This window comes from Neolamprologus multifasciatus, chromosome 22 (assembly GCF_963576455.1).
Source record: "Neolamprologus multifasciatus chromosome 22, fNeoMul1.2, whole genome shotgun sequence".
NCBI lineage: Eukaryota > Metazoa > Chordata > Actinopteri > Cichliformes > Cichlidae > Neolamprologus > Neolamprologus multifasciatus.
The window spans coordinates 8,470,666-8,496,140 of NC_140459.1; the positions used below are offsets into that span (position 1 = coordinate 8,470,666).

General features: G+C 41.3%; 2 protein-coding genes across 19 annotated transcripts in view; both read left to right on the forward strand.

Moving 5' to 3' along the window:
* Positions 1–16,641, forward strand: part of pleca (plectin a) — a 110,019-nt gene extending 93,378 nt beyond the window's left edge. For 15 of the 16 annotated variants that reach the window (XM_085149436.1, XM_085149437.1, XM_085149443.1 and 12 more), the window contains 11 exons: positions 32–52; positions 654–811; positions 901–1,079; positions 1,184–1,322; positions 1,410–1,766; positions 1,978–2,061; positions 2,148–2,252; positions 2,818–2,916; positions 4,892–8,239; positions 8,810–15,758; positions 15,851–16,641. In XM_085149436.1, the coding sequence (XP_085005562.1) occupies positions 32–52; positions 654–811; positions 901–1,079; positions 1,184–1,322; positions 1,410–1,766; positions 1,978–2,061; positions 2,148–2,252; positions 2,818–2,916; positions 4,892–8,239; positions 8,810–15,010 (10,691 nt within the window). In that variant the 3' untranslated portion in view covers positions 15,011–15,758; positions 15,851–16,641. The remainder of the gene's footprint in view (positions 1–31; positions 53–653; positions 812–900; positions 1,080–1,183; positions 1,323–1,409; positions 1,767–1,977; positions 2,062–2,147; positions 2,253–2,817; positions 2,917–4,891; positions 8,240–8,809; positions 15,759–15,850) is intronic. The other variant, XM_085149446.1, reaches the window with a different exon arrangement.
* A 1,813-nt stretch (positions 16,642–18,454) lies between these two features.
* LOC146492865 (uncharacterized) lies at positions 18,455–24,914 on the forward strand. Of its 3 annotated transcripts, none has more exons than XM_085149452.1 (4): positions 18,455–21,545; positions 21,921–22,313; positions 22,872–22,988; positions 23,497–24,914. In XM_085149452.1, the coding sequence occupies exons 1-4, from the start codon at positions 21,207–21,209 to the stop codon at positions 24,559–24,561; spliced, it is 1,914 nt and encodes a 637-aa protein (XP_085005578.1). In that variant the 5' UTR covers positions 18,455–21,206; the 3' UTR covers positions 24,562–24,914. The 3 variants fall into 3 exon arrangements, with proteins under 3 accessions (XP_085005578.1, XP_085005579.1, XP_085005581.1); XM_085149453.1 differs by having other exon boundaries at positions 21,419–21,545; positions 21,673–22,313; XM_085149455.1 differs by having other exon boundaries at positions 21,423–21,789.
* The last annotated feature ends 561 nt before the right edge of the window (positions 24,915–25,475 follow it).

A 25,475-nucleotide genomic window follows, 5' to 3' on the forward strand; every position in this document is an offset into this window, starting at 1 on the left:
GTCTAAGTTGACTGTTGCATTCACATTTCAGACTATGTGCCACCCAGAGCAGGTAAGGTGTTTCCAATAAAGTGGCCGATGTGCGCTAGGAGCTTTTGACTGGCTGAACAGTGTGTGTGCACTAAGAGCTGTTGTTCTGTCATGTTTCTTTTCATGCTTCACCTCAATCAACTTAATCATCCTCATAAATTCTGGGAATCCCTCCTAACATCACTTATCAATGCATTCCTGTCTCTGTGCATGGATTTTAATGGCAGCTGATCCCCACTATTAATCAACGAATGGAAAAAGCACTTAATTGATCAAATTAACACGTATGAGATATAGCCAACATGGAACAATTAATGCATGAAGAATTACATTCAGTTTGCAGATCATGGAAAATTCTAATCTAGCTTAATGAGATTTATGATTTTTTGAAAATTCAGATTTTTTTTTATTCTTAGGAGATTAAATTAGTTAACAAAAATTTAACCATCCAGAGAGACACAGGCAATTCTGTGAAATAACTGCTTTAACTTTTCGGATCCTGAAACTAATACTGCACCTCTTACAGTTAGTTCAAATTCTTAAATTGCTAAAAATGGCTTATATAAAGAGATTTAGTTGTCTTTTAAATACATATAAAATCCAATATGTGTTGTTCCAACTAGGAGAGCAAGACGAGACTGTGTGCAGAACCTGCCTGACGAAGATCAAGGACCTTCGGCTGAGGCTGGAAGGCTGCGAGACTCGAACGGTGACGCGTCTCCGCCAGCCTGTCGACAAGGAACCACTGAAAGCCTGCGCCCTGAAGACTGCAGAGCAAATGGTGCAAAACACAAAGATGAATGCAGAAATAAATATGAGTAAACAATAAGTGGTCTTCTAGCAAGTTATCTTCCTGTTTGTTTGTAACAGAAAGTGCAGTCTGAGCTGGAGGGCTTGAAGAACGACTTGAGCTCCATTGCTGGAAAGACCGAGGAGGTTCTGGCTTCTCCTCAGCAGTCCAGCTCCGCCCCGATGCTGCGCTCTGAACTGGACATGACTCTGAAGAAGATGGATCATGTTTACGGCCTCTCCTCGGTCTACCTGGACAAGTGAGGCTTAGCGATTCTCCCAAGAACTTGCTGATGGATTTTAAGCCGCAGCTATGTGTTTGTGGTTTTTTGCTGTTCCTAAAGTGCGAACATCTTGTTTTCAGGCTGAAGACGATCGATGTCGTGATCAGAAACACTAAAGATGCAGAAGACACGCTGAAGAGTTACGAGACTCGTCTGCGCGACGTCAGTAAAGTTCCTGGTGATGAGAAGGAAGTGGAGGATCAGCGCAATCAGCTGAAGGTATCAAGATGTTTCTGCATTTTCCAGATTTGTTTCTGTGTCAGACGGCTTCATTTTTGTGGTAACTTTGCTGTTTTCTCTGTGCAGTCCATGCGTGCCGAAGCAGAGGCCGACCAGGTGATATTCGACCGCCTGCAGGACGAGCTTAGGAGGGCGACGGCTATGAATGACAAAATGACGAGGATTCACAGCGAGCGCGATGCTGATCTGGAGCATTACCGTCAACTGGTCGGCAACCTCCTGGAGCGGTGGCAAGCTGTGTTTGCACAGATGGACCTGAGGCAGCGGGAGCTCGGCCTCCTGGGGCGCAACATGAACTCCTACCGCGAAAGTTACGAGTGGCTCATCCGCTGGCTCGAAGAAGCGAAGCAGAGGCAGGAGAAACTTCAGGCTGTGCCAATCGGGGACAGCAAGGCTCTCAGGGAGCAGCTGGCACAGGAGAAGGTATTGTAAAGGGAAAGAATAAGTTGTGTGGGGCAAAGCGTAGAAGAGTCATCATGCCCTCTGGTGTTCACTGGGGTGTCACAAAAAAAATAAAAAAATCACTCCACTTATATTTTTGACTCCCCTGGTGTGAATCATGCTCGGTTTGTGAAGTATGCCCTGAAATAGTGTCTAATCATGATATATTCTCTGTTTTAAATCATATTTACAGAAACTCCTGGGAGAAATTGAGAAAAACAAGGAGGAGGTTGAAAATTGCCAGAAAAATGCGAAGGCTTATATCGACTCCGTCAAAGTAAATACTGAAAATTTTCAACTTTTAAAAAAATTTAAGTTTGCCGCTTAACTTAACATGAATTTTTCCCTCCTTCTTGTTTTCAGGACTACGAGTTCCAGATTTTGACCTACAAAGCCCTCCAGGATCCCATAGCATCTCCTCTGAAAAAGCCCAAAATGGAGTGTGCATCCGATAACATCATTCAGGAGGTAGGCCTTACAAACACAGCTGTTGAGCTGCCAGCAGTAGGTGGACCAGGTGTTCCACTTTATGTGGACCGAACAGCGTGTTTATTTCTTATTCCTCGTCCAACATATCAGGACACGTTTTGATTGGCTCTAGCTTTCAACAGTCAGACACAGCAGGACCAACAGTTTTTGAACAGTCTGGCTGTGAAGGAAGTAGGGGAAGCTTTCATGATGGTTAACCTGTCACTGTGTTTCGCTGCCAACAGGAAAAATCTGTGCAAATCTCAGCAGAACATGATGGAAACTAACAGAAGGGAAACTAAATGCAGCTTCAATAAAGATCTATAAGCTGCTTGTATTTAATTATGTTGAAGAAGACTGTTAATCAGGCATATTTGTTCTTTAAACATGAAACTAACTCAATGATTATACCGAAATTGTCACCTCTGCCCATTTTGGGAATACATTCTGCTTTCTCCTCACATTAAAAGTCGAGAGGACAGCATCGCATATGACGATATATGACAAAAAAAAGAATAATCACTCATTCGATTTAGTGAAGTGAATTTTACTTTGTTTTTTCCAGTATGTTACGCTGAGAACGCGCTACAGTGAGCTGTTGACTCTCACCAGTCAGTACATCAAATTCATCACAGACACACAGCGCCGCCTGGAGGAAGAAGAGGTAAGTGTGCACACTCAGTAGACACAACAGTGCAGTTAAGTCCTCACTAATGTAATGTATGGCAAATCATTTTCCATCAAATAGCATCAAAGTTTTGTGTCTGTTACCAAGAGTGCAGACATAATTTATGCATACAGTGGTGAAGCAAACAATTTCATCCTACTGTTACCGCACATCACATCCTCACTACGGTATATGTCTCTCATTCCCCGACACTATGTGTATTTAGCCAAATCATTTCACACGATCTGTAAACATGACTGTGATTTGGCCCTGAATTCAGTCACATTTTCAAACTGCTTTTCCAACAATTTCAATTTGATAATCACTTCTTCATTTCTTCCTGAAACCCCCCACACTCATAGTTTAAAGGCTTCAGGCTTCCTACCTTCTCAGATGCATTATTTAAAAATTTACCTTTGCTTCCCGTCCCCGCCCTTTTTTCTTCCTTTCTAACTTTCTGTTTTGTTTGATCCTTTTGACCTGCTCGCCAGTGCTTTGTCATGATGAGTATTAATCACGTGCTTAAGAGATGAATTAACCCCAAAGCACCAGGTATTTAAAAACAATCCTCTCAGCCCATTTCATTCGTCTTCACGTCAGATTCGTGTCTGTAGTGAAGGGAAGGTTCACGCGTATTTGGAAATCTTTCATTATTGACGGTGTTCTTGGTTCAGTAATAACTTAGGAACTTTAATTTCTCTGGCTGAGCATCAGCTTACTGTAAGATGTTGGTTTTGGAAGTGTAGATATTGTCATTTAATGAGATTTGCAAGCTATTATAATTGTTTCTCTTGCCTTAATAAATCAAATTATAATGTAGCTGATTGTTGACAGTACTGTTTAGCACCACAGCAAATTGAGATTTCACATTCTGATTAGTCTTTTTTAAAATCCTGAATGGGAGCGGTGTTTTCACACGTCCAAAACTCAAAGATTAGTTTTAAAGAGAAAGACAAGCAGCAAAGCCAGTCAATGTTTTTTTTGTTGTTGTTTTTTTTACTACTTGTTGTGCCCGATAAATCTGCCAAATCAAACACGCAGAGCTAGCTGCTGTGGCAGCCCCTTATGAACAAGGGAGCTTGATAAATGACAGTTGAGTGATTGCTTCTAGCAAATAAAATGTGGAAACTTGTTCTATTACAAAAGAAATCAGCTTCTTCCTAAACCAGACGTCAGTTTAAAGGTCAATGTGACAGGTTTCTAAAGTGTTGAACCTTCCTTGTAGGTATCAGTCACCACAACAACACCTTCTTATCTAACGGTAGAACTCATCTCAGACTTGAGGGATCTTGGATTTGTGTCGTGTCACGTGCATTTAAATCCAAGCTTGCTGTGTTAAATGTTACATGAAGTCATGCTGTGTTTGCTGCATCACTATGCTCGATGTTCTTTTCATCCCGATTGCTGCAAAAATATATTTTGGGATTATTTAATCTGCACTCGGCACTTTTTGCATGCTGCTAATTATTTATCATTTGACTATTTTCTTTCTTATTATTTTACACTTTTCAATAAAACCTATTTATGTTAAGAAAATCAATGAGTGGTGGAGAGAAATGTATAAAATTGTGACTGAATCCTACTGATTACATAACAAGTTTTTCACTAAAATACATCACCAGCAACAAAACCTCCACACCTTCAAATATTAACACTGTGATGAGTTCACTTGTAAACAGAATTTGCAGTTGTTTTTACCAACTCCATAATAATAATGACCGTATAATATTACCAGACCTTTTACACAGATTATGCATGAAAGCAACTTGTAGTGTTGTCCGGTGTTGTGAAGTAAAGTGTCATACATTGTGTGCCATACGTTAAATGAACGTGAAAAGCATTTCCCAATGCAGAATTATCTCTCCAGTTAAAAATCTGTGTTGTGTATATTGAGCCATAACTATGCCTATAGTTGTATTTTATAATCTAAAACCTCTAACATGCAGCTCCCTTCACTCTTTTATTAATGCAGAAAGCTTCTGAAAAAGTTAAAGAAGCGGAGAGGAAACGGATGGCAGAGATGCAGGCGGAATTAGATAAGCAGAAACAGTTGGCTGAAGCTCACGCTAAGTCTGTGGCCAAAGCAGAGAAAGAGGCCGAGGAGCTGAAGTTAAAGATGAAGGAAGACGCCAATAAGAGACAAGACGTTGCAGTGGATGCTGAAAAACAGAAGCAAAACATTCAGCAGGAGCTGCATCAGCTGAAGAGTCTGTCAGAGCAGGAGATCAAGTCCAAGAGTCAGCAGCTGGAAGAGGCGCTCATCAGTCGTACCAAGATCGAGGAAGAAATCCACATAATTAGGATTCAGTTGGAGACAACAATGAAACAGAAGGGCACAGCTGAGACTGAGTTACAGCAGCTCAGAGACAAAGCTGCTGAAGCTGAGAAGCTCAGGAAGGCTGCTCAAGACGAGGCGGAAAGGCTTCGCAAACAGGTGACTGAGGAGACTCAGAAAAAGAAAAATGCTGAAGATGAGCTAAAGCGTAAATCTGAAGCCGAAAAAGAGGCAGCCAAACAAAAGCAGAAAGCACTGGATGAACTGCAGAAATTTAAACTACAAGCCGAAGAGGCAGAGAGGCGCATGAAACAGGCTGAGGACGAAAAACTGAGGCAGATTAAAGTTGTAGAAGAGGTGGCACAGAAGTCTGCTGCCACACAGTTGCAAACCAAAGCTATGTCATTCAATGAACAGGCAACAAAACTGGAAGAATCCCTCAAGAAAGAGCAGGGAACTGTTCTTCAGCTACAGGAGGAAGCCGAAAAACTCAGGAAACAACAAGAGGAAGCTAACAAAGCCAGGGAGCAAGCAGAGAAAGAGCTGGAAACATGGAGACAGAAAGCCAATGAAGCCCTCCGCTTGAGGCTACAAGCTGAGGAGGAAGCTCAAAAGAAGAGTCAGGCTCAAGAGGAAGCAGAGAGGCAGAAGGTTGAAGCAGAGCGAGATGCCAAGAAAAGGGCTAAAGCTGAAGAGGCTGCACTTAAACAGAAGGAGAATGCAGAAACGGAGCTGGAAAGACAGAGGAAATTTGCTGAACAGATTGCCCAACAAAAACTGTCTGCAGAGCAAGAATGCATACGCTTAAAGGCTGACTTTGAACATGCAGCGCAGCAGAGGGGCCTGTTGGATAGTGAGCTCCAGCGTCTGAAGAACGAGGTGAATGCTGCAGAAAAACAGAGAAAACAGCTCGAAGACGAACTGGCTAAAGTCAGGAGTGAAATGGACGCTCTGCTACAGATGAAGACTGAAGCTGAGAAGGTGACACTGTCAAACACAGAAAAGAGCAAACAGCTTCTTGAGTCTGAAGCGCAGAAGATGAAACAACTGGCTGAGGAAGCGGCTAGACTGAGATCAGTCGCCGAAGAGGCGAAGAAGCAGAGGCAGACTGCAGAGGACGAGGCAGCCCAGCAAAGAGCTGAGGCGGAAAAAATCCTTAAGGAAAAACTGTCTGCTATCAATGAAGCAACTCGGCTAAAGACTGAAGCAGAGATCGCCCTCAAAGCTAAAGAAGCAGAGAATGAAAGACTAAAGAGAAAAGCTGAGGAGGAAGCTTATCAAAGAAAGCTGCTGGAGGACCAAGCTGCTCAGCATAAGCTAGAGATTGAGGAGAAAATCACACACCTTAAGAGCTCATCTGACTCTGAGCTGGTGAGACAAAAAACTATTGTGGAAGAAACTTTGAGGCAAAAGAAGGTGGTCGAAGAGGAGATTCATATCATCAGAATCAACTTTGAGAAAGCCTCAAAAGAGAAGTCAGATCTAGAGGGTGAATTAAAGAAACTGAAGGATCTTGCAGATGAGACTGAGAAGAGTAAACTTAAGGCTGAAAAAGAGGCAGACAAACTAAAAAAGCTTGCTGCAGAGGAAGAGAAGAAGAGGAAAGAGGCTGAGGAGAAGGTGAAGAGGATAACTGCAGCCGAAGAGGAGGCAGCTCGTCAATGCAAAGCTGCTCAGGAGGAAGTCGAACGCCTCAAAAAGAACGCAGAAGAAGCGAAGAAGCAGAAAGAGCAAGCTGAGAAAGAGGCAGAAAAGCAGGTCATTGTAGCCAAAGAGGCAGCACAAAAATGCAGTGCCGCAGAGCAGAAAACTCAAGATGTTCTCAGTAAGAATAAAGAAGATAGCCTTGCTCAGGAGAAGCTTAAAGACGAATTCAAAAATGCTAAGAAACTTGCAGAAGCTGCTCAGAAAGCCAAAGAGAAAGCTGAGAAAGAGGCTGCCTTGCTCCGCCAAAAAGCAGAAGAAGCTGAAAAGCTGAAGAAAGCTGCAGAAGAAGAAGCCGCTAAACAGGCCAAAGCTCAGAAGGATGCAGAGAAACTGAGAAAAGAAGCAGAGGAAGAGGCCTCTAAGCGAGCTGCAGCTGAGCAAGCCGCCCTAAAGCAGAAGCAGCAGGCTGATGCAGAGATGGCCAAGCACAAAAAAGAGGCAGCACAAGCACTTACACAGAAGTCGCAGGTGGAGAAGGAACTGACACTGGTTAAACTTCAGCTGGATGAAACTGATAAGCAGAAGAAGGTGTTGGATAAAGAGCTTCAGCGAGTTAAAGGTGAAGTAAATGACGCTGTCAAGCAAAAGGCACAGGTGGAGGATGAGTTGTCGAAAGTTAAGATCCAGATGGAAGAACTCCTGAAGCTTAAGCTCAGAATTGAGGAAGAAAACCGGCGCCTGATGAAGAAGGACAAAGACAGTACACAGAAATTACTTGCAGAGGAAGCAGAGAAAATGAAGAGCCTTGCAGAGGAAGCTGCTAGACTCAGCGTGGAAGCTGAAGAAGCTGCCAGACAAAGGCAGATTGCTGAATCTGACTTGGCTGAACAGAGGGCACTTGCAGAGAAAATGCTAAAAGAGAAAATGCAGGCCATCCAAGAGGCTACAAAACTAAAAGCTGAAGCAGAGGAACTCCAGAAACAGAAGGACCAGGCACAGGAAAAAGCAAAAAAACTTTTGGAGGACAAACAACAGATCCAACAGCGCCTTGATAAGGAGACAGAGGATTTCCAGAAATCCCTGGAAGCCGAGCGAAAGAGGCAGTTTGACGTTGCAGCTGAAGCAGAGAAACTGAAAGTGAAGGTGAAAGAGCTCAGCGATGCTCAAGCTAAAGCTGAAACGGAGGCAAAGAAATTCAAGAAGCAAGCCGACGAAGCAAAAAGTCGTCTCCAACAGACTGAAAAACAAACGACAGAAATCGTTGTGCAGAAGTTGGAGACACAAAGGCTACAGAGCACGAGAGAAGCTGATGACCTGAAGAAAGCCCTAGCAGACCTTGAAAAGGAGAAAGAGAAACTGAAAAAGGATGCAGAGGAGCTTCAGAAGAAATCTAAAGAGGTATTGTGGCCTGTATTAACACTGTTATTCAGTTTAAAGACGCTTATAGTTAATATTGTCCTGTTAAAGATGTAAGTGACAGTGGAGTGTTTGTGTTAGCATGCTTAAATACATTACAGAAAGATATAGTAGCAGTACAATATATGTATGTATATGGTTCAATTTATATAATTGCAGAGTGTTTAACAACAGGAGCGACTGATGTTCCAGGTGCTAAATATAAAGCAAAAGCTTGGCAACAGTTAGCTTAGCATGCTAGCTTTTGTTTGGTCAGGAGCAATGTATTTTCTCATTGTCACTATCTTAACTAAATTATATTTAATATGTTATGTAATTTTTTTTAAGGGGCTGAATTTTGTTTTTATTGGGCAAAGCTAGATTAGCAGTACCCAGTCTAGCTAAATTAACTAACTGCTAACTGTAGCTTCATAGAGACATGAAAGTGTTATTGATATTTTAAATATATAGATATACTGAGTTATTTCTTCAAATATCTAAGATGCATTTATTGATGAGTGATATTTCACTAACAGTTTACTGCCGTTTTAAAAAATATATTTTTCTTAACAGATGGAAAATGCCCAACAAGCACAAATTGAACAGCAGAAAGCCATACTTCAGCAGTCTTTCCTCACTGAGAAGGAGGTGCTGTTGAAAAGAGAAAAGGCTGTTGAAGATGAGAAAAAGAAGCTTGAAAAGCAGTTTGGGGACGAAGTAAACAAGGCCAAGACTCTTAAAGATGAACAAGAACGTCAGCGTAAGCTAATGGACGAGGAAAAGAAGAAACTTCAGGCCATTATGGATGAAGCTGTAAAGAAACAAAAGGAGGCTGAAGCAGAGATGAAAAACAGAGAGAGAGAATTGGACATGCTAGAAAAGAAAAGAATTGAACAAGAAAAACTTTTGGAAGAGGAGAACAAAAAGCTCAGAGAGAGACTTCAGAATCTTGAGGTTGCTTCAAAGCAGGGTTCATCAACAACAAAGGAAATTGAAGTTCAGACCGATGAGGTCCCGGAGGAACAGCTAGTTGCTATGACAATGGTAGGAACAACAAAGAAAGTTTTCAATGGCTCTGTTGAGGATGGGCTGAAGAAAGATGGAGAATCAATGTTGGCATTTGACGGAATAAGAGAGAAGGTTCCTGCTGAAAGGCTTCATGAAGTTGGTGTCTTGACCAAGAAGGAATTTGATAAATTGAAAAAGGGCAAAGTTTCTGTACAAGAACTCGGAAAAACAGAGAAGCTAAAACCATATCTTAAGGGAGAGAGCTGTGTTGGAGGCGTCCTGACTCCTTCCAAAGAAAAAATGAGTCTCTATCAGGCCATGACAGAGAAGAAGATTACTCCAAACACTGCTACAATGCTCCTGGAAGCTCAAGCAGCATCAGGCTTCATTGTTGATCCAGTGAAAAACAAGCTTCTCTCTGTAGATGAAGCTGTTAAGGAGGAGCTAATTGGCCCTGAACTTCATGACAAGATGCTGTCTGCAGAGCGGGCAGCCACTGGTTTTAAAGATCCTTTTACTGGAGCCAAAATCTCTCTTTTTGAGGCCATGAAGAAGGGACTTATTGAGAAGGAGCAGGCCACCAAATTCCTAGATGTACAGCTTGCAACTGGTGGCATTATTGACCCCATCAACAGCCACAGAGTTCCCCTTCAAACAGCCTACAAGCAGGGTCAGTTTGATGCAGATATCAACAAAAAACTCAGTGATCCCAGCGATGACTGCAAGTTATTCATTGACCCAAGCACACAGGAGCAACTCACTTATAAACAGCTACTGGAAAAATGCACCAAGGATGCAGAGACTGGCCTGCTGATATTACCAGTGACAGAGAAAGCAGCTCAAACAGAGAGAACATACACAGATGTGGAGACTAAAGACATATTCAGTAAATCAAACATTGATGTTCCTTTTGGAAAGTTCAAAGGAAAAACTGTCACCATTTGGGAAGTCATAAATTCGGAATACTTCACAGAAGAACAAAGAAGAGAGCTGATCCGACAGTACAAGACTGGCAAGATCACAGTGGAAAAGATCATCAAAATTGTCATCACTGTTGTGGAAGACAAGGAGAAGAACAAGGAAAATGTGTTCAATGGCTTGAGGGCTCCAGTCTCTGCCAATGAACTGCTAGAGTCCAAGGTTATAAACAAAGATGTGTTCAACAAGTTGAGTAATGGAAAGATAACAATTAAAGAGATCTCTGAGATGGATCCTGTGAAGAAGGCACTGAATGGGACGCCCAGCATTGCTGGACTGTTCTATGAACCAACCAAGGAGAAAATGCCTTTCTATCAAGCTATGAAAAAAGAATTACTTTCTCCAGAAACGGCCTTGAATCTTCTTGAAGCTCAAGCAGCAACAGGGTTTATAATTGATCCTGTAAAAAATGAAAGAGTCCCCGTTGATGAAGCTGTTAAGTCGAGTCTTGTTGGCCCAGAGCTGCATGAGCGTCTTCTGTCAGCAGAGAGAGCTATCAGTGGCTACAGAGATCCATACACAGGAAAAAATGTATCTCTATTTGAAGCCATGAATAAAGGCCTTATCAAGAGAGAACATGGCATCCGTCTGCTAGAAGCACAACTTTCAACAGGTGGAATTATTGACCCCATCAAAAGCTATCGCATCCCACATGAAATCGCCTGCAAGCGTGGGTATTTTGACGAGGAAATCGCCAAGACCTTGAACACAAACACAGACGAGACAAAGGTCTTCTGTGATCCCAACTCACAAGAGGATGCAAGTTATGCTCAGCTCTTGAATAAATGTGTCATAGACAAAGAAACTGGACTTCCATTGCTCTCTCTCTCAAAGAAGGCTCCAAAGCCAAAGGAAGACAAACAGATTACAGAAGCTAAAACAAAGGAAGCTTTGAACCAAGCCACCATGGAACTAGAGTATGGACCTTTCAAAGGGAGGAAAGTCACAATCTGGGAAATCATACACTCTGAATACATCACTGAGGAACAAAGGATAGAACTGATTCGCCAGTACAGAATGGGTTATGTGACAATTGAAAAGCTGATAAAGATTGTGATAACAATGGTTGATGAAAAAGAAGACAAAACAAAAGAAGAGGCCTGCTTTGAAGGCTTAAGGGCTCCAGTCACTGCCAGTTCATTACTTGATTCCAACATCATTGATAAGGCTACATTTGAGCAACTCCAAAATGGTAAAAAGACACCCAAAGAAGTCAGTGAAACTGATAAAGTCAGGAAGTACCTGCGGGGCACAGACCGCATTGATGGTATCACAATGGGAGATTCAGATGAAAAGTTAAGCATCTATCAAGCAATAAAAAAAGGTATTTTGCAACAGAGCACTGGGCTCACATTACTTGAGGCCCAAGCAGGAACTGGTTTCATAACCGATCCGGTCAAAAACCTGAAATACTCTGTAGATGATGCTGTGAAAGCTGGAGTCGTTGGTCCAGAGCTTCACGAGAAACTCCTCTCAGCAGAAAAAGCAGTGACAGGATACAAAGATCCATATACAGGCAATACAATTTCTCTGTTGCAAGCCATGAAGAAAGAGCTTGTACTGAGGGAGCATGCTATTCCTCTTCTTGAAGCCCAGTTTGCCACTGGAGGGATAATTGATCCAGTTAGCAGCCATCGTGTTCCCAATGATGTGGCCATTCAGCGTGGCTACTTCAGCAAACAAATGGCTAAATCTTTCAGTGAACCCACAGGTGATGTTAAGGGCTTCACTAATCCCAACACCAATGGAAACGTGACCTACAAGGAGCTGCTGGAGAAATGCAAAAGAGATCCCAACGCTGGTCTGTGCTACCTCCCCCTGTCAAAGGTTGAATCTCCGGCTCCTGTTGAGAAGTCTTACCAGTACTCAGAGGAGCAAGCCCAAACAGATCTGGCTAATACTCAAATTGACATCCCACTCAAGAGTTTTGCAGGAAAGAGTATGACCATTTGGGAAGTCATGAACTCAAATTTTCTTCCAGCAGAAGAGAGGCACCGCCTAATGGAGCAGTATCGCTTGGGACAAATCACAAGAGAAAGAATGCTAATTCTCATCATTGAAATAATTGAACAAAGGGAGACACTAAAGTCTGAGCAGAGTATGTCATGTGATGTAATCAGAAGAAGGGTTACGATTGATGAGCTGTACAATGCCCGAATTATTGACTTGCACACATACAACCTTCTGAAACAAGAAAAGATGAATATTCGGGAAGTAATGGAAATGCCAACAGTAAAGCAGTACCTCTTTGGCACTGGTTGTATTGCTGGAATTATGTCAGACAGTCCTCCCAAGATCAGCATTTACCAGGCTATGAAGAATGGAAAGATTAAGCCCGAAGTTGCTTTGAATCTCCTTGAGGCCCAAGCTGCGACTGGATTCATGATTGATCCAGTTAAAGACGAACTTCTAACAGTTGATGAAGCTGTACGTAAGGGGCTTGTAGGTCCTGAACTCCATGATAAACTTCTCTCTGCTGAGAGAGCAGTTACAGGTTACAAGGATCCATACACTGGAAAAGTGATTTCTCTCTTTCAGGCAATGAAAAAAGACCTCATATCTGAGGATTATGCCTTAAGGCTTTTGGAGGCCCAGAATGCCACTGGAGGACTGATGGATCCTGAATACTACTTCCATCTCCCCATAGATGTTGCCATGCAGCGTGGATACATCAACAAGGAGACACTTGAGAGAATAACTGAGCCTACTGCGGATGTGCGAGGTTATACTGATCCAACAACAGACGAGAAACAGTCCTATGCTCAGCTGCTGAAAAGATGCAGAGTGGATAAAGAAAGTGGTTTGCGCCTGCTTTCACTGGCAGACAGAAGGCTTCTCTTTAGGGGTCTCAGAAAACAAATCACTGTGGATGAGCTGCTCCGCTCGCAGATTATCAACCAAAAGACATACAATGATCTCACTGAGGGGATCATCACAGTGGAGGAGGTCAGCAGGGATGTGAAGAAGTACCTTGAGGGGACCAGCTGTATTGCTGGTGTGTTTGTAGAATCAAGCAAAGACCGTCTATCAATTTACCAAGCGATGAAGAAAAACATGATCAGACCAGGGACTGCCTTTGAACTTCTTGAGGCTCAAGCTGCCACAGGTTATGTAATTGATCCAATTAAGAACCTAAAACTAAATGTCAATGAAGCTGTTAAAATGGGTGTTGTTGGCCCAGAGTTTAAAGACAAACTCCTCTCAGCTGAGCGAGCTGTGACAGGCTACAAAGACCCTTATTCTGGCAAGGTTATCTCTCTTTTCCAGGCAATGAAAAAGGGACTCATTCTGAAAGACCATGGCATTCGTCTGCTGGAGGCTCAGATCGCTACTGGTGGAATAATTGATCCACAAGAGAGTCTCCGATTGCCAGTAGAAACAGCCTATGAACGTGGCCTCTTTGATGAAGAAATGAATGGTATCCTCACTGACCCTTCTGATGACACAAAGGGCTTCTTTGACCCCAACACTGAGGAAAACCTCACCTACCTGCAGCTGATGGAGAGATGTATGATAGACCCAGAGACTGGCCTTGCTCTTCTGCTACTGAAAGAAAAGAAGCGTGAGAGAAAGACATCGTCCAAATCTTCTGTTCGCAAACGAAGGGTTGTCATCGTCGATCCAGAGTCTGGCAAAGAGATGTCTGTGTATGAAGCGTATCAGAAAGGACTTATTGACCACCAGACTTATCTAGAACTTGCAGAGCAGGAGTGTGAATGGGAGGAAATTACTATCACTTCATCTGACGGAGTTGTGAAATCCATGATCATTGATAGGAGGTCTGGTCGACAGTATGATATCGATGATGCAATCTCAAGGGGCTTGATTGATAAGTCGGCCCTGGATCAGTATCGATCGGGAATGCTGTCCATCACAGAATTTGCAGACATGCTGTCTGGAAATATGAGCGGAAGCAGATCACGCTCATCCTCCTTTGGCTCCTCTTCTTCCTACCCCATGAGCCCAATACCTTCCATAAAAACACCAGCAACCACATGGACTGACCCAACAGAGGAAACTGGCCCTATAGCTGGTATTTTAGACACAGAGACATTAGAGAAGGTGTCTGTCACAGAGGCCATCCACAGAAACCTTGTTGATAATATAACAGGTCAAAGGCTGCTGGAAGGCCAGGCCTGCACAGGAGGCATCATTGACCCAAACACTGGAGAGAAATTCTCAGTTGCAGATGCAATGAATAAAGGGCTTGTGGATAAAATTATGGTGGACCGTATCAGTTTAGCTCAGAAGGCGTACAATGGATTTGAAGATCCAAGGACTAAAACCAAAATGTCAGCAGCCCAAGCTCTAAAGAAAGGCTGGCTGTACTATGAGGCCGGACAACGGTTCCTAGAGGTCCAGTATCTCACCGGTGGATTGATTGAACCGGATGCTACAGGCAGAGTCTCCATAGATGAGGCCGTGAGGAAGGGCACCTTAGATGCACGCACTGCACAGAAGTTACGAGACGTTAGTGCATATTCAAAATACCTCACGTGCCCTAAAACCAAGCTGAAGATCTCCTACAAGGATGCAATTGAAAGGAGCATGACAGAGGAGGGAACTGGTCTGCGACTACTTGAAGCCTCATCTCAGTCAAGCAAAGGCCTTTACAGTCCCTATAGCATCAGTGGGTCTGGCTCTGCTACTGGTTCACGGTCTGGCTCTAGAACTGGTTCCAGGTCAGGCTCCAGAAGAGGCAGCATGGATGCTACAGGATCAAGCTTCACAACAACCTTCTCTTCTTCTTCTTCCTACAGTTCCCCAAGCTATGGCCGCAGATACTGATCTGTAAGGGAAGGATATGCTATAAAGCCACAATGCTCACCAGATGCCTAACTCTCAGTGGAATAAAGACTACCTTTATTCTGCTCTGCATGGGGCTGTTACATAACTTTCAAACTGAATAATTTTGTTTATTGTATATGTCACATTTACATTTAGTGTTCATGCTTTCTCATCAGACTTTCTGATTATGTACTGCAAGCAGCTAGCAGACGCTCATTATTTTCAGTATCTATCACAGATGTTTCAAGTGTACATGATATTTTTTAAGTTTAACATCATAAGCGTTTACTGTTCCAAAAACACTTAAATGAAATACCGTGTTACACTGTAACCAAAAGTGTTCATGACCCTTAGCTTAAACTTTTAGAACCAAATTGGATGTAAAAACTCAAATTCCTTTACATGTGTATATTTCTGAAAATGTTATCTAAAGAAAGATAAAAAGCAACTCTGCAGAGCAGAATATTGAGTCTCCTGAGGATTAATAAAACTGCTTTAAGGATAATGCCAAGCTTCAAGATCTTTTGTCTCCTGGGCAACACTGCCGTATAGACTCTACCCATATCTGAAGTCTTCTCCATTCCCATTTGTCTGTCTTACAACCTGGACTTCCAAGAGCAAGCTCCCACAAATGAAACGATAATGTAGCTTAATATGACCATTAACACCGTCAGACACTTCTGGACTTTACACATCAAACTTCAAGACCAACACAATTAAATTCCAGCCTTTCTGGACACTTTAAAAGGTAGGTAGACATTTATGATTTGATTACTCACATTTTGTGATTGTGTAATTCAGGGATGTCTAATGTTTGTGTTGAATTCTTCTGATTCACAGTTCACCTTGCTCAGATGTCTTCCAGAGACTCATGGTGTAATTTGGACTTTGACCTTCACTGTAATCAAGAATTTTATGCAACAGCACTGAAACACATTTGCGCATATAATATTTTATCAGTTTGTTTTAACAGTGGACCACTTTGAAACTTGCATCCAACCTTGAACTCATTTAAAGGCCTAAACCATGCTTTGTAAGTGCCTGCAAAATACTGTTTAACACTTTACTGCGTTGATGAGTATTAGGAGACGTTTCATGCTGTAAACTGACTGAAAAAGCAGTGCTATCCATAATTTAATAAATAGTGTGTTATCAGGTAAGCCTTTTTACAGTCTGTTCCAGTATGTCACAAATACTTCAAGTATTTTTCCCCCTTCAAAGGCAAATAATGTCTGTACAGTATACTGATGATTATACAGAGCGCAGTTGCTATAAGCCATGAGTTAGCATTTCTTTGAGAAAGACCTTTAAGCTTTGCACCAGACCCAGTATTTGTATTTTACACTACGTATAGCTGTTTTGAGTTAAATCTCCTTTGTAAACACAATGGATCTGTATCATTTTATTTTCATACTCTAAACGTGCATGAATAACTAACATTTAAAAGGTGCAAAAATGAAATCCATCTGTATCCATTAAAGCGTTTTGTTTTGTTATATTTTGAAAGGTTTGAAGGATGTATTTTACTGAGGGTCGTCAAGCCTTGTTTAAAATGGTGTATTTATAATAAAAATGGTGATGAGGAATTTTAATGTAACACCCACCCTGTGTAAATAAACAGGAAAATGAAATGTTTTCTCAAGTGTATTCATTGCAATGAAGAATATTTAGCAGTTTTCAGTCAACTATGAGCAACACATGCACTGATTAAAAATGTCATTTTGACATTTTCAAAACATCCCTGAGCACAACGGTTCGTGTTTGCCTCAAGATCATCCCAGTGTCCAAGAAACCAACTATGTCCTGTCTCAGCAACACTGGCACCTGCCCAGGGCTCTGTGCTCGACCCATTGTTCTCGTCCTTAAGGCGATGAAAATGATTAACTTCAGGAGGAACTCTGCCACCCTACTTTACTCCATATCAACTGTTCTGCCGTCGAGATCGTCGGCAGTGCAAAATTTCTCGGAGTACACCTGGTAGTGACACGGGGACATTACATTACAATACATACGTGGACATAAAATTGAGGCTGTAAAGGGGTGTATGAGGCCACTTCACCAACCCCTACCCTCCAACCTCTGGATAACCCACATGCCCCATGGCCCTATGTGTATAGTGATGTATCATGAGCCATTAGGATTGTAGTGGGTCACTGCACAGCAAGCAACAGCCCTACCCACTGTTGCCTATGTGACCACCTGCTTGGCATACAGAGAGTGGAGAGTACAGCCAACCACCTCCACTAAATAATTGAATTGATCACTGGGGAGCAGTGATACAGTGATTGTACTAAGATAAATCTGAGTGCCTGTAATATCCATCATAATGGAGCTGCTAACTAAAAAGTAGTCTGATGTGAGTGGTGTACTGTTGAATAGGTGTGATCCCTGAGAGTAGAGTGATATGAACACCAATTATCACTGAGACAAACAATACAGCAGTACTTTTGAAGAACGTCTAGACTGCCAGTTCCTTTGACTCACTGCTGTACTGAGCCTGTCAATTTCTGGATTAAATACCAGGTTAAAGTCACCTGTTAGAGTGTTAGAGTGATCCCAAAATGAGGTAGTGAAAGCATGAAAGGAGGGAGGGTCATTTATATATACAAGCAATATATAATTTATCTATTCAAAATATGAATCTAAGTATCATAAATATATCTTCTGTATCTGTTACATTGTTGCTACAGTGAAGTTTCTATTTCTGTGAATGTGGCTGCACCTGTTTTGTTTTGAGTTGTAGCAGGCTGAGTAAGAGGGACATGTGGAGAGTTGAGTGTGCGTGCAAATGTTTTGGACAAACTAAGTTTCCTGCAGAAAGAAAATGTGCCTGTAAGCCATTAACAAGTGTTAGTCTATTTTCTTGGAACTGGCCCCTCGTACATTCCGTGTGGCAAACGTCAATGCGTTCAGTTTTCCTAAATTAACTTGAGTGTGAATGTTCACTAAAGGGGTGTGTGTGTGTCTTGTATAGCTGCGTATGTGTCTGTAAATCACAGCACTGAAGGCAAAGCAAACATAACGCTGAGTGCTGAAAGGTGAAAAGAGATGACAAGCAGTGTTGGTCAAGTTACTTGAAAAAAGTAATCAGATTACTGCAGTAATCTGATTACTTTTTTAAAGTAATCAGATTACTGCAGTAATCTGATTACTTTTTTCAGGTAATCAGATTACTGCTGTAATCTGATTACTTTTTTCAAGTAATCAGATTACTGCTGTAATCTGATTACTTTTTTCAAGTAATCAGATTACTGCTGTAATCTGATTACTTTTTTCAAGTAATCAGATTACTGCTGTAATCTGATTACTTTTTTCAAGTAATCAGATTACTGCTGTAATCTGATTACTTTTTTCAAGTAATCAGATTACTGCTGTAATCTGATTACTTTTTTCAAGTAATCAGATTACTGCTGTAATCTGATTACTTTTTTCAAGTAATCAGATTACTGATTATCATCCATGTGCTCTCTGGCAAACTTCAGACGGGCCTGGACATGCACTGGCTTCAGCAGCGGAACACGTCTGGCACTGCGGGATTTGATTCCCTGCCGTTGTAGTGTGTTACTGATGGTGACCTTTGTTACTTTGGTCCCAGCTCTCTGCAGGTCATTCACCAGGTCCCCCTGTGTGATTCTGGGATCTTTGCTCACCGTTCTCATGATCATTTTGACCCAACGGGATGAGATCTTGCGTGGAGCCCCAGATCGAGGGAGATTATCAGTGGTCTTGTATGTCTTCCATTTTCTGATGATTGCTCCCACAGTTGATTTTTTCACACCAAGCTGCTTGCCAATTGTAGATTCACTCTTCCCAGTCTGGTGCAGTTCTACAATTCTTTTCCTGGTGTCCTTCGAAAGCTCTTTGGTCTTGGCCATGGCGGCGTTTGGAGTCTGACTGGTTGAGGCTGTGGACAGGTGTCTTTTATACAGATGATGAGGTCAAACAGGTGCCATTCATACAGGTAACGAGTGGGGGACAGAAAAGCTTCTTACAGAAGACGTTACAGGTCTGTGAGAGCCAGGGATTTTCCTTGTTTGAGGTGACCAAATACTTATTTTCCACCCTGATTTACGAATAAATTCTTTACAAATCCTACCATGTGAATTCATGGATTTTTTTTTTTTTCACATTCTGTCTCTCACAGTTGAAGTGTACCTCTGGTGCAAATTACTGACCTCTGTCATCATTTTAAGTGGGGGAACTTGCACAATCGGTGGCTGACTAAATACTTTTTTGCCCCACTGTAGGTGTGAATATGAGCGCAAATTGTTGTCTGTCTCTGTGTTAGCCCTGCAACAGACTGGCAACCTGTCTGGGGTCTGTTCTTGAATGTGGTGGTGCAAAAAAACATTACGTTTCAATTAGTCTCGTTTAAAATAAATAAAATCAAAGTGTGTGTGTGTGTTTTCTTTTCCAGATGAGTTTAGAAAACTGACTGGTTGAATTTGGCATTTGTAGTATTATTGCCATTTTCTGTCTGGGTATTTTGATCTGATATAATTGTGTCTTTATTTCAAATACTTTTTGACATTGTGAGTGAATTCTTTTTTATGTGGGAAATCATGGTTAGTACTTCAAAATAAGAGTCAAGCTGTAGAAAGAATAACAAAAACACTGCAACAACCGTGCAGACTGGCTCTTAAATACTTTACAGTTATTCTGATTATTTGCTCTGTATATTTGATGAAACGCTACAAGAGCAAACGCTGTCAGTAATCACTCTTCTCATCCTCTGACGACTGAATTAGCAGCGCTTACATGACGGAGAAAGAGGGGGCTCAGCGCAGCATATGGCTTTGTTTAGATAATGCCTTTTGTGTTTGAAATGTCCAGACGGAGAGAAGCAACCCTGAAAACAAAGCCAAGTCCTCCCAGGCAAACCAACAGGAAATGTAGGTCAGCACAAAGTACAACGTTGAAGAAAACGGCACAGATAACCGATTCATCCTGGCCGATATTTTTGTTCTAACGTCTTCAGTATTTTTTCTTCTGCATTTTTTCCCTCCTCAGTCCTACAAATCTTTCCAGCTCTGTCATTAGTTCCTTCATTTTAAAATTCCAGCCTCATTTTCTGTCCATGATTGGGGAAAGTTTTCATGTGAAATCATCGTATCTGTGGCAGTAATTGCCCTGGCAGCCAGCTGACGTGCTTTAAAGTGCTAATGCAGGAGCGGAGAGAGCTAGGTTGTTACATGAAGGATGTGAGCTGAAGTCAGCACATCCAGGCTGATAACAAGCCCGGTGCAAAGTCAGTTAAAAGTCAATCAATGTTGTTTAGGGAAACTTGGACAACTTCAAATGTGTGGCAAGAGCGGCTCATTTTGCACAGAGAAGCGAGGCATCTCCTGGTAATGATGTGTTGGCTCTGTGACTGATCTGAAGTCTGGTCCAGTTTGCTTTAAAGGAAAGCAAAAGAAGAAAGGGAAGGAGGGGAACATTTTGGCAGCTACTGAAGGCATGTAAAAGAATGGACCTTCTGGTCAGAGCGCCTACCTTTCCAGAACACTCCCAAGAGTTCACGTTTTTTTATCTGTTATACTGCTTCACTATCAAAACATGCGATTCCCTCCACCGTCCATAATCCCACACATTCCTGGACCGAACCTCAAACCAGGTTATTTATATGCCATCCAGCTGAAATCCCACATGCAACTAAACCTGTGTTGATCAGCAGCAAGAGAAGCTCCCAAATTCATGATTAAACTCTATTTCTAATACAGTTAGTATTCCATGTGTGCTAGTGTGGCTTCCTAGAATAAAAGTATATTAATAGCATTTCTCTAATGTTTTATGTCTGCAGGTGGATAAGGCAGTGCTGTCCGTCATGACTGATGTACAAATGGCAAAATACATAAGGACATATGGTGACAGAGTAGCTGTCCAGTCCTTCTGTCAACAAACTAAGTACAGCACAGATAAAGAGACTCTTCTGCAGAACCTAAGAGATAAAATTGCGCCACGGAAAGTAAGATCAAAAACCAAAGGAGTGCTGTGTGGTTCATCAGGTGTGTTCCACAAGCAAGGTGAAGGGATGGCAAGACAGAGAAATACTGCAGGAGAGAAGACCTGCAGAAAAATAGAAATCGGATGGCTTCATTGAAGCAGTAATGAATACCGTCAAGTGAGAACCAGAAATGGTGGAGGAACAAGACATGCAACTGTGGAAAAAACTACAACTGTAGCTAAGATTTTGGAAATGGGAAAGGACCTGTTTTTTCCAGATGGGTACTCGCCAAAAGGGAGAGTTGAAGACTTTGTCATTGATGTCTGTGATTTTAAAAGAAATCCGATTGCTTTAGATGACACTGTTGGCAAACTTTATGAACAAACCAAATTGAAGCTCATGAGATTTTACATTTGCACAAAAGATGAAACACCATCAACAGTTCAGTCCTCATCTGAAGAGGATTTTTCTGTCAGCATAACTGAAGAAGATTCACCGGTGACATTACTTGGATTTGACAGTGAGACAGATGATTTTGTCCCAGATCTACTTGACCATGGGGATTCATCTGACAGTGACACTGGCAAACAGGTTTGTTAAAATAAGAAAGTTATTATTACAAATAATGATCACTTTAAAGTTACTGTATTTTGTTGTGTTTATTAGTGCTTGGTGGTAACATGCGACATGTTCTAATTTTGTGGTACTATTGTACTAGGTATGACTGTGCAACGGCAATAAAGAGTTGTCTTATTCAAGTGCTTTATGTACATCTACGAATATTTGCACTTCTGTAGGATGAAATTATTCAAGGAATTTGTTGTTGACTTGTGTGGTAAGGTACATTTAATACATCTGTGAAAGACTTACAGCTTTGTATTCATTAACATGTTCTAAATGACTGGCTGCTGAAAAAATAATTGAGTTATTTTCGTTTGTTTCTTGTGTTTGTTTTCTGGTTCACAGATTCACAATTTCCAGATGGGACACAATCCAAAAAAACTGAAATCACTCTGCGAGGCAGTGACAACACAAAGTCCAGGAAAATCACATCATATGCATTCAACCCCAAAAGACATTAAAAACACTGTTGTGGGACAGCAGCAGCAGACTGACTCAAGTGATCATGATTTCCCTGACCACTGCTCTGAAATTATTGATCTGACCAGTATAGTTCCTAACAAATCCTTCAAACTAGAGTCCCGGGAGAAACTTCCAGAAGATTTGGAATTTCGTTTTCCAGACACAGACGAAGTGGATACGGTTCTATGGAATCCTGAAGAGGATCTTGTCAGAGCAGATGGTGATGACACAGTCGTGATAACCCTGAATTATGTCAACAGTGAGGATCTCAGACAGGTAAGACCATGGACAGTTGTGGTTGATATGGTTTATGTAAGTGTTACAAAATATGGAAATTTATTAATAATCAAATTCAATAACTTGCATAGTTCTGATTTTAAAAAAGCTGATCATGCATTCCTGCTTGGACAAAATTTAAGCATGTATGTTATTTTCTGTAATATTATTCTTTTGGGTCTTAAAAGAAATAACCTACAGTACTGTGAAACACTTGCTCAATTTCTATTAATCAGAATTCATCTCTTGTTTGTTTAAAACTTGATTTTGTTGCAGCAATAATACAACATTTTAAGTAGTAAGAAGTACATCAAGATCTGATAAAAACCTGTGGAATTCCACTGTAATATGTCTTTTTACTCTTGTAAGTGAGACATGTAGGCTGAAAATAAAGAGGTGTATCTTTTTTCTATTTCTTAAGACCTATTGACATATTTTGCAGACTTTTTAAGAACATTCATGATTTAGAATAGGCCAAGGTAGAAGATTGAAGAAGAGTCTTCTAATCTTGAAGGGTTAAGGTGTCTGTTGTCAGTTAATGCAATACTTCCTTCTCAGAATGCCGACACAAATGGATTACCTATGGATGGTTTCCTGCTACCATTGTCTTCAGCTAATGGCTTGCCCACACCCCATATGCAGTCAATACAGGAGGAAGCACCCCAGATTACACAGGTAAGATGGATCAATTCGGGCAACCATAAACACCTATCTTTACATACTGTAGAGATGCCAAAATTTCATGCTATTTTCTGAGGATATGGCAGTTTGTGGGTCCATTTGAATTAAAAGGATATTGTCAGTTGAGAGACAATTCCAGTGTTTAACATTAAGATAAGATTAAACAGGAAATTTAGTCTTGAAATTAAATTATTTACATAACACAGCAGTGAGACATTGTTTTGGTGTCACTATTGTGTTCTCTACCTTTTTTGCACAGAAGTGAGTCTTCTCATACATGTAAAGAACACTTGTATAATTTTCTGTGAGGCATACGAGGACATCCATCAGGCCAAAATGTGAATGTTATACATAAATTGTCAGTGCAACCATGGTTTGGGAATGTACAGCCCACTAAAATTAGACAAATAAATTTCAAACTTTTTCAGAACATTGATATTGTGTAATCTGTACAATTCATTTGCATTTCTTATGGAATGTGCATGTTTTGTCTTTTACTCAGGACCATGGACTGAATTTCATCGCACAAGGTTTGCCTTTAGATTCAAGCAACCAACTTTCCCCATCAAATTCAGGAGACCCACAGAGCCCCCTACATGTATCAATTCGCAGGATAAAAGTTGTTGATGATCTTTTGGCTGTATTTATGGACAGTAGCATTCTGAATGAGACTTTAAAGATGAACTTTGTAAATGAAAATGCTGTTGATGATGCTGGGGTGTCAAGGGAGGTTTACACTGCATTTTGGGAGCAATTTTTGGAACAGTGTGAAGGTGAAAATGAACGAGTTCCAAGGCTGAGACCAGACTTTAGTGAGGCTGAATGGCAAGCAGTTGGGCAGATATGGGTGAAAGGCTTACTAGACCATGGTGTCTTTCCAGTGAGGCTGTCAAAGGCTTTCATTTTAGCTTGCATCCACGGAATGGACTCAGTTGATGTAGACATTCTGATTGCATCGTTTCTCAACTATCTCCCTCCTGTTGAGAGATCAGCTGTTGAGAAGGCTCTCCAAGGCACAATGGATGAAAATGATGAAGAGGACCTGCTTGACCTTTTTACAAGGATGGGTTCCCACTTCCTGCCACCTAAGAACAACATGCAGCCTGCCATTGAAACAATGGCTCATAAGGCCATTCTCCAAGAGCCAAAGTATATAATGGATTGCTTCTCCACACCCATGGCACATCTGCAGCTGAAACTGGCAGACAAGGAAAGTGTGTTATCTCTGTATGAGACAAAGAAGGCCACAGGCAAAAGACTAGTGCAGCTATTTGAAACAACAAAATTGATGCTGTCTCACGGAGAACAGACAACCTTTAACCATCTTCAGCGTTATGTTAAAAACGCTGATGAAACCAAAGCTGAAAAAATCCTGCGCTTCTGCACAGGATCTTCTGTGATATGTGTTGACAAACTTTTGGTGTGCTTTAATGCTGAAACTGGGCTCAACAGAAGGCCTGTTGCTCACACCTGTGGAGCTACCCTTGAAGTGCCATGCACTTACAGTTCTTATCCTGAGTTCGACAATATCCTTTCCAGCAATTACTTTGAAATGGACATCATTTGAACTTGATGAGTGTACTAATGGTTACAGCTGTAATTGTTATATGTATGATTATCCTTGAGTTCATAAATTCTGTCTTGTTTCATTTCTCATTGAAGCATTTGATATATTCAGCTGTATAATAAGCAGTCACAAATTTAATTTTCTGATGGTTTAGTTGTATGTTAGCTCAGATTTCACAAGGACTCTTTATTGTTTAAAATTCTTTGAAAATGACCGCATCTTTAACTTCTGCTGAAAACAAGGTTTGTGTTTAGCGTTAGAGGGACAGATCACATCAAAATCTGCTGTACACATTGTCATTGTTTCCTTTTACTCCTGCCATCAGCCAGAATAAAGGCTCGCTTTTGTTTTAAGTTCAGTGTCCTCTCTCTCTCCTTGTCTGCTTTTGGGTACATTCTCTCAACACACCTGCATACCCCGCAGTGACACACATTGGCTTGCTGTTTATCCATCTAGAATGTTTTGTCATGAGTTGCCTAGTTTTGGGAGATATTAGCTGTAGAGATCTCTTCCTTGTTGAAAAACTACATGAAGCTACATAAGGTCTACATAAAGACATTGCTACTAAGCATTAAGTACCATGTGAAACGAGAAGGGTAGGCTTGTACAGTCAATATCTCTAAAATTGGGCAACTCACACTAAAACAATGTGGATTAACGAATACTACAGCTAGCGAACAGAAAAATGTGTAAATTTGATTTTAGGGTGAAAGGTCCATTAATATTAGTAAAGAATGTCACTATGGTTGCGAAAAAAGTTATTGAAAGTTAATGATAAGATCCTGTTTCCAAATTCTTAAAGCTGATGTGGCCTATAAAGATCATCTTGTAACAATAAGTCCTATTTTCCCTTGATTAGCTTCTGAAATGTTTACTAGTTGTTTTGTTAAAAAGCATATTGCCATCACAAGTTA